General features: G+C 36.0%; 1 protein-coding gene across 1 annotated transcript in view; it reads right to left on the bottom strand.

Moving 5' to 3' along the window:
* DTHD1 (death domain containing 1) overlaps positions 1–15,742 on the bottom strand; it is a 60,570-nt gene extending 44,828 nt beyond the window's left edge. Inside the window, 10 exon segments of the mRNA XM_088021351.1 lie at positions 4,904–5,030; positions 5,033–5,147; positions 6,235–6,297; positions 6,299–6,414; positions 8,863–9,003; positions 9,006–9,189; positions 12,917–13,207; positions 13,210–13,260; positions 13,262–13,557; positions 15,529–15,742. Coding sequence (XP_087877477.1) covers positions 4,904–5,030; positions 5,033–5,147; positions 6,235–6,297; positions 6,299–6,414; positions 8,863–9,003; positions 9,006–9,189; positions 12,917–13,207; positions 13,210–13,260; positions 13,262–13,557; positions 15,529–15,742 — 1,598 coding nt within the window.
* Positions 15,743–18,460: the final 2,718 nt, after the last annotated feature.

Here is an 18,460-nt window from a genome sequence, read left to right on the forward strand (position 1 = left end):
TTGACTATATATATATATATATATATATATATATATATATATATAGTCATATATATATATATATATATGGATCTATTTCTAGGCTCTCTTTTCTGTTCTACTGATCTACTTGCCTATTCTTTCACCAGTTCCATACTGTGTTGAGTACTATAACTTTACAGTAAGTCTTGAAGTCAGGTAGTGCCCCTCTTCCATCTCTATTCTTCTCCTGTGTTGGCTCTTCTAGGGGATCAGCTCTTTTTGATTTCTTAAGTTACATGGTAGTCTTACCAACTTGTCTATTTTATTCTTATGTGATATGACACATCTATTTCACAAATATTCTTGTATATGACTCACATGTTACATTTGAACAAGATCATCTTAAAACCAATAGCATTATGCAGAAATGGCATTCTTCATGAGCAAAATTGTTTTCCCATCTAACTCTCTAAAATATTTCTTATATAATATGGAATAAGTTTTTATTTAATAAATTAATTTCACCTTTCATTACTGTCAAGAAATCTTTTCTGGTTCATAATTAAATGACACTCATCTTTTCCCAGAAATCATTCAGACATAAAGGAAGGTGATGTATGTAATAAAGACCTTTAATTATTATTTAGGCTGTGTTTTGGCCTCAACTAGTTTTTATCTTTTTTATTTTATGAGGCATGGAGTGCTTCATTGTGTTCCGATTTCCATAGAAAATGTTCACCTATTTTCACCCTTTGATGAAAGAAGGTTAAATAAACAGCTGATGTAGGGTCCCATTTTATTGTTTTATGCTCCACTGGGTAAAGAAAATGCATCTACCATATCTCGCATTAATAACAACAGATCATATTATGAAATACTAATTTAGCATTGTTAAAAAGTATAGAAGGATTACTAATACTACTTACATTCCCACAAATGCATTCATTAATTTATTTAATTCATGCAACGTTTTTTGAGCACCTACTATGTTGTACTTGTGCTTAGTGATGCTAAATGGAAAAGATAATTTAATAATACTATAGTATGATATAGGATGTGTACAAAGAAGGGGACTGACACAAACAAAAACTCAATCCCTCCTGGATATCTTAGAATGTCTTGACACATAAGGAAAGAGTTGAGCTACCACTTATAGAATAAACCAATGTTCTTCACCTGAACATGATAAAAAAAGGATTTTCTAGCAGAGAGAGCATATACTAGGGCAAAGAAACAGAGAAGAAAAAAGAAATCGGTACTTTGGCTAATTGAATTGATGACAAATGGCCATCTTCCCACTACCTAGAAATGCTGGACAAAAATCTGTCTCTCACACACACACAGAGACTAAGGTGGAGGAACTCAAAAGCCAGAAAGAAAATCCCTTAGGTCTGGAAATTAACAAAATCTCAAAAAGCTAGGGGTGCCTCCGTGGCTCAGTAGGTTAAGTTGCTGCCTTTGGCTCAGGTCACGATCTCCAGGTCCTGGGATTGGAGCCCCGAGGACTCCCTGCGCGGCAGGGAGTCTGCTTCTGCCTTTTCCTTCCTCACCAGCTCGTGCTTACTCACACGTTCTCTCTCTCTCTCTCTATCTCTCTCTCTCTCTCTCTCTCTCTCTCTCTCAAATAAATAAAATCTTTTTTAAAAATCTCAAAAAGCTAGAATTCTCTTCTCTTCCTAGGGAACATGAGTAAATGATTCTATGGATACTCCCACCCTTATCAGTCTCCTCCAAACACACACCCTGCCCCACCAACCATGCATACACACCAGGTGTGTGGGGGCTGGAGCTTAACATATTATCAGGCACATTAGATACAGCCTCTAGCTATTAGCTGGAACTAACTCAGTCATAAAACTGGAATCCTGAAAGGGCAGCATTGGCCATGAAATGAGAAACAACAAAAACAACCAAACTCTCTTGGAACATTGGCTCAAGAAATCAACAAACATGCAAAGCAGCTCTGGGCAGGAGGGAAAGGGAGAAGAAAAGTTGATCTGACAAAATCATAATCAATACTTGGAAATGAATTTCTAAGGATGGAACCGGCATTATAGACAATGTACTAGATTACACCATGCTAATAGATAATAGTAAACATCATGTTAATAGGTAGGTGATAGAATAATCTGAATGAAACCATAAAATGAGTATGTTTATAATGATTAAAGGGATAATGAATTAGAAAGCTTAATGAAAAACAGAGTATCTTGGAAAAAAAAGATTTTTAAAATATAGCAATAGCCTTTTAGAAATGAGAATTACAATGAGTGAAATAAATATCTGAAACAACTGATTTAAAAATGGTAAAATATTTTAAAAAATGGTAAAATATATGACAAATCTAAGGAAATCACCTCAAATACAGCATAGAAGGTATTAAACATTAAAGATTTATGTAAGATGAACAATAGTATAACACCCTCCAGACCTCACTGACATGAGGAATTCTTAATCTCAGGAAACAAACTGAGGGTTGCTGGAGTGGTCGGGGGTGGGAGGGATGGGGTGGCTGGGTGATAGACATTGGGGAGGGTATGTGCTATGGTGAGCGCTGTGAGGTGTGCAAGACTGTTGAATCACAGATCTATACTTCTGAAACAAATAAGGCAACATATGTTAAGAAAAAAGAAAAAGAAGAAGATAGCAGGAGGGGAAGAATGAAGGGGAGTAAGTCGGAGGGGGAGACGAACCATGAGAGATGATGCATTCTGAGAAACAAACCGAGGGTTCTAGAGGGGAGGGGGTGGGGGGATGGGTTAGCCTGGTGATGGGTATTAAGGAGGGCACGTTCTGCATGGAGCACTGGGTGTTATACGCAAACAATGAATCATGGAACACTACATCAAAAACTAATAATGTAATGTATGGTAATTAACATAACAATAAAAAATTTTAAAAAAAGCAATAGTATAGATTATGTTTAACCCATTTATATCTATTTAATGTAACTGCTTATTTTATTTATGTCATCTTTTCTCTTTAACATCACCATGCTGTTTTCTTGTGGGGTTTTTTTGTTGTTGTTGTTATCCTTTGCCACATAAACTTTTCCTTTCTGCTTTTTGCTTTTATGAATGAGACAGAGGGGAGACTGATGTTATTCTTTTTTACTTAATCTGTTTCTGCTGAATGGATTGTTATAGAATTATTTTATTTAAATGTACATTTCCATTTTCCATGTCATGCCTATGCAGGCATTGGTTTTGTTTTGTTTTGTTTTTTCCATATTGTGTCTAGTAATCAATCAGCACTTTCTAAGTCAAGGCTTTAATCAACATCAGGAAATTAAATTCAACTATGCCTTTGATTATTGCTTCTTTTATGGTTGTTTTGGTTGCTCCTTTGATGGTACCATAATTATTAGGTGACATCATTTCAAACGATTCCTTATCATGCCCATGTCCCTTTTCATCTCTGCTTGTTATCTTTGTATGTCATCCTGTTGGCCTCATCTTTTTCTGGCCTATCTATCCTGATTGCTTTCTGCCTCTCGGAAATTTTGCTTACTGGATACTACTAAACATCCAAAATAGATTTCCGTAATACTCTCCAGGGAACTGTGATTCTCATTATTCAAGTTACTGTGAAACGTCAGGATGATGTTCTCCTCCTTTATTTCTATAGTTTGTTTTTTGGTGGTTTTGTTCTGTTTTTGAAATCTTTTTGATTGGTATTAAGTTTTTTTTTTCCCTAAGAAACCATGTAGGACTTTTTTCCCTAATCTTGAATGACTATTCATCTACCTACATCTGGTTTGGTAGCCACTTTCTTAGATTTGGAGAGCAGATCCATGTGCATAATTTAGAAATCAATTTTCAGTGTCTAATCATTTTTGCTGAGTATCATTTATCTGGATTACCACGTGTAATCTTCTCCTACCTGGGATAACTGGATTTTAAAGGTTTTGAATCAGTTAAGAGTATGAAAATGTGCCACCCTCAGCATGATTTCTACTAGGGCTCTTATTGTCTCTCTTCTTATCCCTATACTTAAGGGAATTTCATTTTGGACAATGAAAAATGCTGCCTTTTCTCTCTGCATTCCACTCTGTCATTTCTGAGGGATGTGGAATTAGAGCAAAAGAGGGGCAAAGAAACACTGATGTAATCAGTCCCAAAAATGAAATCTGTGTATTACAGAGATAAATTTATATTTCTCAGACTATGGGACTTGACAATCAGGAACGGACAAGTTATTTTTCCATCATCTTTCTTGCAAATGGAACTGCTTTGTTTTATGATGGAAAGTACATATCAGTCACAAATTATTTTTATTAATCTTTTGCCATCCGTCCTCTATATACAGTAGAAATACTGTATAATCCATTTTAAGGATTAAGTTCTTATCTTTAAAAATATATATATGTATTTCAGGGACTATCTAAAAGAGAATGTCTTAATCTATTAGACTGGTACATTTTAAACTGGAAGCTCCAGGATATTTCTGGTTTTAAATCTTACTTTACCTTCATACACAGGAATGTGGATTAACTAAACTACCACTAATATATATATATATATATATATATATACCTCCCAAGTAGCAAAATAACTGGATCACATATATATTTTTATGTTCTTTCTCACTTATCTAACACGAGGGAAAGTTTAATTTCTTCTCCCAGCCATAACCTAATATTCTACTATTGCCAGCTCCCTAAATTGCAAACATGGTGGGAAAAGACAAATAATCCACTTCTTAATTTCCAGCCTTGCAGCCCTCAAACTAAATAAATGATGGCTACACAGAGGCATGAATAGATCTAGAGATATGTGGGTGCATCCAAAATTGCACCACTTGGTAGATGTAGATACTTGGACAAGTTCTTAATGTCATTGAGTTTCATTCTTCTCGCTAATAAAATGAAAATAAGATGGTGGGGAGATTGGATAACAGGATATTCACATCATCAAGTCAGAGATATTAGGGTTTAACTCACTGGTTGAGGTAGAAAGGTATGATCCTGTTTGTTGTGGCACCAACTGTTCTTTTATGATCTATCCCAGATCCAAGAGTCTTTTCATCAGGGTGTGGAGAAAAAGGTAGGAATACAGTGACTGGCTTTGGAAAGGATGTATTGATGGGTGCTTAACATGGATCAGAGGGCTTGTGGATACTACCGGGTAGGAAGTATCTTGCCGTGCTTTCAAATATGTCACCAAAGATGGGTCAACTGGTTGGACGTAAACAAGGAAAAAATACATATATTCATATATTTTAGTAACAAAAGATGCAAAGTATCAGCACATATCTAAGCCAATTTTCTGAAAATTTGATAGAACCTAGTTTTATACATTTCTTTATGCATTGTTGACTAGAATCAACACTGCATTAATTTATAAAAAACAGATCATTTGGTCCCCCTTTTACAAAGTCTGTCTGAAATCTAGGTTCCCTGTCCTATGTTATAAATAACCGAGAAACACTCTTAATTGTAGGCAACAAAATGACCTAGAAAACAAAATAGACATTTTACATAATTTCTAATTAGAACTGTTGTTAGATCAAGTGATCTTCAGAAACTAGAAAAACAAGACTATATTTATTTGTTTCCTCTCACATAAGAATGGCCAATAAAAATAGCTAGCATGATTCTAAAATATCAAGTTTATGGAAAATATCTATGAATAAATTGCTCATAATATGGTTTTTTCCCTACTTTTTCTTTTTTGCTAACCACTTACAAAAACTGGGAGAAACAGGAGAGCATGGGGGACAGTCAAGGCTGCAAGGGCAGGAAATATTGAGGAAGTGTATCTTCTAAAAGGTGCAGTGATGCTCCAATACATCTTGTGTATACCTTGCAAATAGTGTTTTTATATATTAAATCCTCATTCCAAAAAAGGGCTGTTTTATGATTAAGTATAACGAAATAGTCATAATTATAAATATTTTAATTGATTAGCCTTCTGTTTGCCAGCCTTCAGATGCAAATCTTGACTCATATGAATGTCCCAATGTCTGGCTTCAGTTTTATCATAGATACTTAACATGTTTTTGTCAATAAATATCATTAAGAAACACACACGCACACACACAAGTAGCTAAGAAAGCTTTCAAATAAAGCAGGGATTTATTTTGGAATGAGATTCACTATGCTCTAAATCATCACTTTATCACTGATAACACTGTATGTTAGGTCATTAAAAGTATAAGAAAAGAATTCGTTTACTGGTATATTAAATAGTTGTACCTTCTTTATCCTTTTTGGACCATGTTTGCTGACCCACAAAAGCTATGAGAAGAAACTCACCAGTTTTTAATATTTACCTTTAATTGTACCAGTACTGGCGAGCCGAAAACCCCTGGAGGGTAATTTAAGGACACTCAGGAATTCCATGCTTGGCTTAAGAGTAAGGCCTTTCTTTGTTACTATGAAGGACTCTTTCTTTAAACAAGACACAACAGAAAAGACACCCAACTTGTATACTTTCACTCCACATAGGTCCCCTGTACAGATTGAGTACATGAAAGTACATTAACACAGCAGGGTTCTGGGTATATCTGCCGTATATACTCTATCTGCTCTCCCTGTAATCTCCCACATTTGGGAAAGATTTCATTAACTCCAAAGGGATGCTCAGGTAGATATTAGTTTCTCAAACTTGAACTACATGATAGAAACGAGAGAAATAAATACATTTTTAAATTTAAATTAAGTTCCCCCACAATCACATTTAGTGTTTTCACAAATATTAACTATTTTTGGAATCCTATCTTCCTTTACCAGAATAAACTTTAATATTGGCCTTTATCCAGAAAATTCAACACTGTTTTAGGGAATTCCAAATGTCATCACTTGGGTAGTTTATGCAAAAGCTAGAGCACCTGTTCTGTCAGCAGATTCTTCCTTCTGACAACGCACAATCTCTTAGTAAAGTCATTTTCTCTCCTTCATGCAGTGGAAGCTAATGACTGAAAAGAAACATTTGTGTTTCATTTTTATATAGTGACATTTAAATTTGTAATGCATATATGCACGCATGTATTCAAGCTTTTTAATCACACAAAAAAGGAGCTGAGTACATAAATGAAAACAAAATTACCTACTCGTATAATCGCCAAAGCTTAAAATGAAGAGGAAAACTTAAAAGTCCTTTGGTCTATTCATGTCTCCCCAAACACCAGCCTGGCTCCACCCCAGCGTGAGTGGATAATCAAACAGACACACACACAAACATTTCAGGGACAATCACAATAGAGAATAATCTGTCATTTGAAAACTGACTAAGGAAGACATTTCACAATATCACTTCATGAATCCATCATCGGGAAAATTCAGGGTGTGACAAATGTAGTTAATTGGCTGAAGGGAAAATGGTGAGAGGTAAGAAAAAAAGTTTCCCTGGAACTAATAGTGGGTCGTGCATTTAGAGCACATATGGCAAATGCTGGGAACCGGAAGTGTTTTTAAGCAGGGGAGTGTCATGAACAGAACTCTGATGATGGTTTATCTGACTCCAGAATTAGAATTTTTAAATGTCGTATGAACCAGGCAAAATTTTGGAAGGAATCCAGAGTTTAAAAATTTTTGAGCTAAAAATAGGGATAACTACTATTAGAAAACTATAAAAGTATATGCTTTTATATTTTCCAGTAGACAATGGTCCTCTTATTTTGTTGTCCCTTTTGCTCTGATGATCCATTTACAAAACATCTTGCTGCCCATTTTGTGAAAGTCACATGCACTATCAACAGTTTTTGCTTTTATAATGACAGTCACACAGACTGATCAAGATTAAAAAGCCACAATCAAGGCAATGTGGACCGGACTATTATACATACAGGCTTCCTAGACCAAATATAAAATATGCTAGTGACATGAATTGGAATAAATAATTAGAACAGGCTTAGCTTTCATATTCTACAGTATAACGTTGTTTGTAACTCAGAAAAGACACAAATCAGAAAAAGAAGAGATGTATTATAAAGAATTTCTTATTTAGTGGAATTTTAAAATATTTATTCCTTGCCCTTGTCTTCAAATAATGAAAACTTACATAAAGCTAAAAAGACAAATATTCTGTTTAAAAATAAATTCAATGGCCCACAGAAGAATCTTTAACCTTAGCTCCCATCAACTCTATGCTAAGTTTAATAACTGCTATAACCTGTCTTCAAAACATATGAATTTGTGACCACAGAGAAACTCCGTTACTACAATAAAGTCTACTACTAACACGTGTTTACAGGCTTCCTTTTATCTTTGTAAGTGCATTTATTCATTTAATCCTTATGACCCTATCAGATGGACACTATTATTGTATTCATTTTTCAGATAAAGAAATTGAGTCATGGCAAGGTTACATAATTTACCCACACTAACATAGCACAGAAGTACAGGAACCAGATTTCAAACCCAGCTAATCTTCCTCCACAACCCACATCCTAACTACCACATACACTGTCTTCTGTATATGAACAGAACATAATTTATAGACTTAAAAACTATCTCAAGGTGTGCACACACACACAATTGTTCAATTTTTTTTACATATTTTCCCAACTCGTGAATGATAAACAATAAAGCTAGTATTATCTGGGGATTCCAACATTCTTAAATTTAGACAGAGGTCCATCACATTTAAATGTTAGTCTATTGCTAGTCTAAGGCATGAAGCTAATTAAGCCATGATTTTGATTTCCCCCCCAACCCTAGGTGAAAATACAACATTTGCTGGGTCCTAGACCCAAGTTCTTTCCTAAGTTTGGCCAATTTCTGCTCTTTGATCATAAAGATCAAAAGATAGCAAAATATTCGTGAATTTACTGGCATTAATCTAATTAACCCTTCCATTTGTTACTGATGGAGCAATTAGATCTCTACACAATCTGGTGGTCTGAGTACTATTTACTAGAGGAGTCAAACAGCAAATGTAGAAGTAGCCAAGGATTTACCAACCTTATAACTTCCTCTCATTCCTTCCAGTGAATTTGGGGTTAGGTAACTTGATTGAAGGTTTATGTCAGACACTTTCACCATGATGTTTCTGTAATTTCACCTGTAACGTACAGTAAATGGAATTGCAATGCATATTAGAAGTGGATTTTTTTTTCCATATCTGAACACTCAACAGTGATGACATTACTGACCAACTCTTCACTATCACTCACTATTAAAGAACTCATGCTATTAATTATCTGGCATTCTAGATGTTGTAGAATATATGATGGTGCTGTAATATAACAAGATACTTGGGGGCTGGTATCAGCATATCAAAATACCTGCAGGAAAAAAATACATAATTTTTCCAATTACTTGATTTATGTACTATATGGCTAAATACGAAAAAGAGGGAAGCAAACCATAAGAGACTCTTAAGTATAGAGAACAAACTGAGGGTTAATGGAGGGAGGTGAGCAGGGGATTGGCTAAATGCATGATGGGTGTTAAGGAGTGCACTTGTTGTGATGAGTACTGAGTGTTGTATGTAAGTGATGAGTCACTAAATTCTAGTCCTGAAACCAATATTACACTATATGTTAACTAGAATTTAAATAAAAAATTTGACAAAGAATAAACTATAAAACAAATATAAATAAATAAATAAATAAATAAGCACAAGCTCTAGAGCCACCTTGTCTTACTGTGAATCCCAACTCTTTCACTTACTAACTCTGTAACCTTTTAGCAAGATATTCATCCTCTCTGTGCCTCAGTTTATTCAACTGCAAAATTATAATAAAATAATACCTATCTCATAAGAAGGCTGTGAGAATTAAATAAACTAGTATATGTTAAGTTATTAAAAACCTATGCTTGGCCCATAGTAGGTATTATATGTATGAGCTATTATTACTATTTTTACTACTGACATTACTATTATTATTTAGGTGGTGATTTCTCAGTTTTCACGTTACAAAATGAATCTGAAGATTGCTACTGCTTCTCGATAAACCAAGTACTAATAGCTGAATCATTTACTAAATTTTGAGGAAAGGAGATAAATACATATCTCGTATTGGAATTATCCAAACACATTATATCGAATGATGTTTATTATGTTTTTTTAGAAAACCTGAGAAAGGTACAAAAGTACTGTGAACTTAGGATTAGTCATGATAACTAGAAGCAAAATATTTACAATCCTCAAAGAATTTTGACCACTTGTTGTACTCTTGCTTTTTATAACCATCACCTTTGCCGAAGCTTTTAGTGTCTTAAACATTTGAATTCAAATTTGAGATCAGTCATTATTTGACTTTAAACATCAATAATTATTATTAAAATAACCAATATTTTAGGTCTCTTTATGGACTAGATTTTAGGTTACACATTGTTTCTTTTTTTTTTTAAATTTGTTATCTTTCAATAATCTCTATATACAGCATGGGGCTCGACCTTGCAACCCCTAGATCAAGGGTCGCATGTTCTACTGACTCAGCCAGCCAAGTGCCCCCACATTGTTTCATTTCATCCTCACTAGGGAGTCAGGCAGGTACTACTGTCATCACTTTTACAGAAAGAGAAACTGAGGCTTAGAAAATTTCACTTGTTGAAAATCACACCTATGGTAAGTCTACAGAATCAATAATTGAATCCATCTATATTAAGCACAAAAACCCAAACTCTGACATAATATCCTCAAATCATTCCAAAGCACTGGATTCTTTATCCATTACAAACTGAAACTAATACCTAATCCACAATAGTATGAAGATGGAATGAAATAAAATATTTAAACCTCTTATAATAGGGGGTTAGCATAAATTGCATGCTCAATAAATTAGATCTCTGCATTAAAATTACCAGCTTGAGTTTCTCCTCTTCTTTCTACTTCTTATTTCTTACCCGTGAAATGGCTGAAATATTGGCAATGTCAAAGATAAATGAGAGGATCAATATAAAATAGAGCATTAATACCCGGTTCTAGGACAATCAGGTTTTAACTATTTGTCAATTCTTAGTAATTTGAATTTTTTAATGCCCTTTAACATAGATATCTAAAAAATAATGTTGAAATTGCAGAGAAGTTTATTTATTTAGATTTATAATTCTGAACCTGTACCCAGTACATTGGTTTGTTTGCATATTCTCTGATGATGGTACTTCAGAAAATAAGAAACAATTTCTGAATGGTTTGATAGAGAATACAGTGACCCAGCCTTGTATAACTTTAAAAATGATCTTCTGTGCCTCGAAAACTATCTGCATACGCTCTTCTAAAAGACCGACAGATGAAGTGAGGAAAGAGACCTGTAAATGCTTCTGTTTCCTCTAGCCTTAGTCAAACAGATCTAGTCCAGCAGCTGAAGTAATCAGATTGGTTTATGTTTCTCTTGTTTCCCTTTGAGTCTATACACACTAGGACAACAACACTGGAAGAGATAGGTTTCTTACAGAAAGCTATCCAGGGAGGAATCACAACAGATTCCCAGCGAGGTTTTGTTTATGACACACATATTTTAAGTGGCCTGATGGTTTCTAGCCTGAAGGACTGAAAGGAGTAGTCATCTTTCATAAATATGCAAACCAAGCGCAATTGTTTTGTATGCTACAAAGAGGAAATCACCAACGAGGGAACACCTAAGGGAGGTGTTAGAGGGAGTGGTTCAGCAGTGACTCATTAGTTGATGCTTTGAGTCATTTCTGAATGTGAGAATATGAAATGTTAACGTTTTTCTCAAGTGAAATGGGCAACCACATATTAACTAACTTAATAGTTGTTTTGCAGGGGCAGTAATTCTTTCAAACTATGGGGTCTGTCAAGAATTGAATGTACTTCCATGACATCTATAAAACTCTTTAGATTCTCAGCCCTATAGGGACCTCACAGCTAACTTAACTCAACCTCTTCATTTTATTGATGAGATAACTAAGGTCAAAATAGCAAAATGAGTTGCTGGAGATTGAAGACGCAGTTGTGGTGTTGTCCTGGAAATGGTATTATACACCTGAAAAGAGCATCATACGTCATGGCAGAGAGGGGTTAAGTGAAGGTGGGAAGCACATGGGAGGTAGGGAAAGTGAGGGTTGTTGAGAGTGAAATCAATTACAAACTCACATTTAGCTCAGCATGAACATCTGCAAAGTAGTGTGGTGCTAGGCCCTTCACATGACTTTCTCATTTGACCTTACCAAATAATCCCAGGAAGTATATATTATTTCTACAAAGAATAAAATAGGGCTAAGAAACGAAGCAAGTTCCCAGGATCACAAAACTAGTATGTAAAAAAACAGGAGATAAAATCTAAGTCTGTCTGATTCCCAAAGCAATGATTTTTTTCATTATGCTCCATTGTCTTCTAAGGGTGTGATCTTTGCAGAAAAACTATGGCTGTGAATATTTTATTTTATTTGGACAAATAGGGATTATTATCCCCTTGTATAAGGGAGATAATTTATGAAGTATATCTGTCAATTTCAACATTTTTTTTTTTTTTAAGTCAGGGGCTCCTTGAGAAATCTGGGAAAAGCTTTGGACAATCTCCAAGGAGATAAAATAGGTATGAAAATATACACTCAATTTTAATAACTGCCTAAAGCTTACCCATGCCACCTAGAGTCTACAGACACAGGTTAAGAATTTATGATAATTTATAAATAAAATAAATGTGAGAATTTATTTGAGGATATTGTTAAAATAAATCTGAGGCTAGAAAATGCTTTTCTAGAATTTGAACTCTCCACAGCTTCTTAGTTTTTCTTATTATAATTGAAAGAGTAGTGATTTAGAAGAGTGTTCATGTTCTGGACAATTGTTTATTTAAACTACTTTCTTCTATAGTGGATTCCTCTTCCTTTAAAGAAACATTTAATGTTTGTTTCCTAAAATTATAAAAAAATATTAGTAATAGCAGTCGTATAATTTCACTGGAAATAATTTAAACTGAATTATTGATTTACAATATCTTTTGGAGATCTGAAATGGAAATACAAAATCCTCATCATATATAAATACTATGTATAATAACGACAGAAACACATGTATCAGCAGGGATATACAAGCACCTCTCACATCACATTTACTTACTCCTTTTCCATTATGTTATTCTTTTGCTTTAGACTCTCTGAATCACTGGAAAGATTATTCAGATACTTGCTAGAGATATCACATGTTATTGAGGATGTGGTAATCTCTTCTCTTTGGCTTTCTGAGGTCTCTTGAATTTCTCTTTCTGTTGTCTGGATTATGTCATGCATCTCTTCCTTGTTGCCATTTATGTTCTCAATAGTCATGTGTTCTGTTTGTTTATCATCTTCACTTTCAGCATTATCTGGGAACATTTTGTTCTGAGACTCCCCTTTTCAAGGGGAGTTACATCTCCATTCAATAAGGTATTGTTTTTTTTCCCCCACTAATTCTGAACTCACATGTGCTTTATTTTTTTTTAACTGGACCTGGTTTGTATAAGGACTTTCCTCTCTATTTGTGGGAGAAACAGTAGCTGTTTCTATGACATTTTGTTCCCTTCTTGCAGCAATGCCTGCTGCTTTGATATCGTGAATGGTGGACATTGTCCGCCGTGGGGTACATTCATCATGCGTGCTGCATAAATTACACATCTCCTTTTCTTCTTTCTTTAGAAGTGTAGCAGTGCTCCTCAAATATTCATTTATTTTCATGAGGCAGTCTATGAAAGTAGAGATTTCTGTATACACACAGATACATAAAAAGAACAAAATACAAAACTGAATCAAATTATATTTCTCCACTTACATCTAATGAGGTATGGCAAAATAACTTTAGAAACCTACCAAGACCCTTACCAGGCATTTAAGCCTTTCTCCCTCCTGAAGGAGAAGTCATTTGCACAACTGTCACTCTTTTAACACATTTAGGAATTGGGGACAAATTACTTCTTACTGTAGTGGCAAAGAATAAATCTAATCCCTCCTGCTCATAAAAATGCTTTGAATATTTGAAGGCAGACACCATGATCCCCCGATGCCCATAAAACTCTTCAATTGAAGTCAACATCTCCCTCAATAATTCCTTGATGATTTAGTATGATTTTGAGAACTGTTCCTTCTCCTTTGAATGTACTATATCATTTGTCAATGATCCACTTATAATTATTTGCCTAAAATTTAGCAAAACACTTCAGATTAGACTTGGATAGCCAGCATACCATAGCTACGTTATTCCTACTGGTGCAGATGCTGTATTTTTTAGGTGTTTTGTTGGCTGCTATGAGAATTAAGTTAGGTTTACACTTCTGCTGAGCTCGTGATCATTTACAATTTTCAGATTAGCCTTCCAAAAAAAAGCTCTAATTGTACAGGTTCTGATTCTCTGATTAGAATCTACACTGGCTACTCAGAGACTGTTAAACCAAGTCAAGCCTCTTCACTCTGGTGTAGACCCTCCCCATGATGTGATCTGATAGATCCTCACTCCATCCCCACGTCCTACCATTCTCCTCTTTGTCCATCCTTCCTCTGAGGTTACAGCTCACAGCTGAGGTTATCTGATCACTTCTTGCAGGCTTAGCAACTCTCCAATCTTTAGAATTCAATCCTGAACTAAGGAATATGTAATTTGTAGCCCCCATAGGTCAGTATTTGAAGAATCATCATTAAATTATCCTTTTATGAGTCTGGGTTTATCTTTGGGCTCCAGTTCTGGCGACTTGTGTTTTTGTCTTGTACCTAAGACTGTCTTTATTTTGATCTCTCTTCCGGAAACAGTGTCCTTACCATTTTCCACAAACAAGTATTTGTCTCAATATGTTGCCTAGGACCATATTCAATTCTCTTCAGAGACTAGAGTCCTGGCTACAAGCTCCAGCTGCTATTGTCTGGGTCATGCTGCCTTTGGGCAGATTTCCCTGATGCCTACCAACTGCCCGCTAATAATTTCTTAACATTATCCCCTGGATTCCTGATTGATGAGACCTGCCCACTTGCCTTGACACTATATAATTTAGAGTTGGATTTCATAATACCACTCATCTTCTTATCTGGAGTAACTGTTGTTGTCTGAGATCATATTCATCAGATACAATGTTCTTCCTGCCATACTTCTCAGCATCCATAATTGGGACTATTCCCAAGAATCTGCTCCCCTCTTAGTGTGTGTGGGAGGGGGGTCCAATTCTATAGCCCAGCCCAGCCCAGTCTTTCTAGAGTTTTGCAATAATGGGTTCAAGCTCAAATAATTCTACACATAGAATATCATATTCCAATATAGAAAAACTGCTTGTTCTACCTCAAACTAGGGATATTTTCCTCCCTTTAATCTTGGATCCTACTAATAATACCCTTGCCTGGAATGTACTTTCAAGATTCCTAATTTCCAGCTGCATAAATCCAATTCATTCCTTAAGCTTCAGTTGAAATACAGCATTCGATCTAGCAAAATTCCCTGTTTCCCACTCTAAAAGTGGAATCTTGCCTGCTTGTGAAGTCTTAATGCACTTCCTTTCTACGTCTTTAATGGAACTGACCTTAATGTCCCTTGCATTATTATGCATTTGTCTTACCTTATTTCCCTTAATATATTGTTAGTCCCTTGTGGACAAGGCTCTGTCTTAGTCTTCTTTGCCTGCCCCTTCGTACATCTCAAAGTGACTGTCCAATCAACATTTCCTAGAGAAAGAATAAATAAAAGAAATCTCTACCTGTCAGCAGAGTGCCGGCAGTGTGCTCCAAGAGCTGGTGAAGGGCCCCACTGAGCTCTTGACCCAGAAAGGCCACTGTGGCTATGCAAGTGGCACCACCAGACCCTTCACAAGGGTTATCACCCAGGAGGGCCTGCCTTAGCATCAGGTTTTGTCTCCATATCTGCTTCAGTATTTGGCTTAGTTTACCTGAGCCCATGTCCTCTGAATCCATTTATGCTCCAGGAGTGGAGTGCTTCTTTTCGGCCAGCAAAGCCTAAAGGTTTAGCAAATTCAAACTTGGCGATGGTACTTCGCTTAAAATCGAGGAGATGATCCAAGTGAGGCAGCCAAGCACTTTCTCACAATATAATAGTTCGTTCAGCTTCTTGTTGACCAGTGAAAAGTTACTAGGTGACCAAGGAGGGGCGTTCCCACACCCTGGGTGCCATTGTGTACAGAATACATTAATCACAGGGATAGAGCTAGCTCACACCATCCCACTCACCATGTTTAAGTTTTACACATTTAATATGTGTATGGGAAGCCCCGTAAGCCTTTCAAGTTTTGAGACAACAAAATATAGAAGCTGTGGTAAGATGAGAACTTTATTAACCAAGGGTAAGCTGTTTAACCATATTGACAAGATTCCTATGTGTTATTTAAAAATACTTATGAATGAAATAATTTGATGTTTGAATCACTGCCAAACAATCTGGGAGAGTGGGAGTGGTGTACAGATGAATTAAGATGGGCTGTTACTTACTTGTGGAAGCTGGATATGGTGACATGCAGGGTCTTTACAATTCTCTCTAATTAGCATATATTTATAATATTTTTATAATAAAGAGTTAAAAAAAATCGTTGGGGCAAGTCGAGGTAGGTGCTTGGACTCTTTACTCTGTGATAATTTCTCTCCAATTAGATAAAATGCCCCTTCATTAAAATAAAGCAAACCTAAAGAGTGACTTTCGCTGAACTAGCAAGGACTCTGCACCATGTATAATTAAAAGTCAAATGCAACAAGTTCTCATCACTACTGGCCCCTCAGTTGGCACATTATGCACGAGGCCATTGAAACACAGGACTTGATACATGAGAACCTGGGCGGGGGGGTTTTGGGGGAACCCAGGACAGCCTGTTTCCTCCCCTCCATACCCCCCACCCCGATAAGAGAGAACACAGCACCCGAGGGAGAGGTCAGTACATTCCAAACCGACTCATGTTCTCTCAGAAGTACTAGATAAAATAAAAGCTTTCCAAAGGGGAACCAGGCCACGTCTTCCCACAGCCATCACATTATCTCATCTAACACAGGGATTCTTAAAGCCACACTCCTGATGCCTGGAAGACAAGATAGGGAAAAAAAAACCCAGTGAATAAAGAATAAAGAATGAATAGCACAGGCCTAAATACTGCCCCGGCTGCCCGTGGTTTGAAGAGGCTGCAGGAGAAGGAAAGGAGCAGTATGCAGCAAGGTGCCAGCCAGCTTTGTGTTGGAAGTGGGGGCTCAGTGAACCTCTGTTCACCGAAAAGGCGATTTTTTTTTTTAAGATAGGAGTTCATACCACATCATGGATCACATTGTTTTAATATTTTTCACCTTCTTCTCAATGCTAAACATTTTCTGGTTCAATTTTCTTTTCTTTTTTTTTTCTTTTCCTTTAACTCCTGAAATAAGTATTTAGTTCTTGGTAATGTATATAGTGTATATAAAGGCTTTAATTCGGTGTCATTTCTGAAAACTTTCTATAGCATTTACTGTGGGTTGGGCACTAAGTGCTGGGAATGGGGTCTTTTCGGACTTGGGAGAGAGACAGATACATAACAGATTATGAAAATGCAGCTCTGCCTGTGTTGAGAGGTAGAGCAAAAGTAGAAATAAAAAGATCATGCAAGCTTTGAGGAGTAGAAAAAAAATTCCAATTAGAAGCCTGGGAAGTGTTTGGATTAAGAGCTAAAGGACAATCTGGATTTGAGCAGCCTGGACAACAGAGAAAAGGCACATCCCAGGGTAGGAAATAATCAAATGATCAAAGGCATGAAGGCATGGAATGACCCAGTGTGATCAAAAATGGGAAAGCCTGGTCTTAGAGGAGGATTCAGAGGAAGTGACTCCTCTGAAGGAGTCAGAGGAAGTTACAAGGGTCTAATAATTGAGGAGAGTCAGGAAGAGACGTTGGAATTTTGTTTGGCAGGCAAAAGGGAGAATTAAATATTTTTAAACCAAGTTAAAATATGACCAAAGCTGCACTGCTGTCGGTTAAGATGGTAGAGACCCAAGGGGGAGGAGGCTTGAGGGCCCATGTTGGAGTAGCAACAGTGCAGCCAACGGAAGGGGATGCCTCAAGAGGGGGCTTGCTGTCAAGTGACCGGCACTTAATAAATCATTAGTTAGAGGGACAGGAAGCAAAAGCATTGAAAATTCATTCATTCATTTATTTGACAAATATTTATTGGCCATTGGTGCAAGAACTGTGCTTGGTGGTAGAATGTGACTAAAATTTTTAGTTTGGATGACTGACTAGATGGTAAAAGAGAGGAAAGAAAGAAAGAAAAGAAAAGAAAAGAAAAGAAAAGAAAAGAAAAGAAAAGAAAGAAAGAAAGAAAGAAAGAAAGGAAGGAAGGAAGGAAGGAAGGAAGGAAGGAAGGAAGGAAGGAAGGAAGGAAAGAGAGAGAGAGAAAGAAAGAAAGAAAAAGAAAGAAAGAAAGAAAGAGAAAGAAAGAAAGAAAGAAAGAAAAAAAAGAAAGAAAGAAAGAAAGAGAAAGAAAGAAAGAAAGAAAGAAAAAGAAAGAAAGAAAGAAAAAACTCATTGAATTAAGGAATTTAGGGGAAAAACAGTAGACTTGATGGGTAGATAATTGGATTAATTTGGGATTTGTGGAGTTTGAGATAGCTTAGGACAGTTCTTTGAAATGTATTGGAAATTAAGAAGAAAAGTCAGAATAATCT

Source organism: Eumetopias jubatus, unplaced genomic scaffold (assembly GCF_037043125.1).
Source record: "Eumetopias jubatus isolate StellerSeaLion01/CBP00866 unplaced genomic scaffold, mEumJub1_p1.0 scaffold_2, whole genome shotgun sequence".
Lineage (NCBI taxonomy): Eukaryota > Metazoa > Chordata > Mammalia > Carnivora > Otariidae > Eumetopias > Eumetopias jubatus.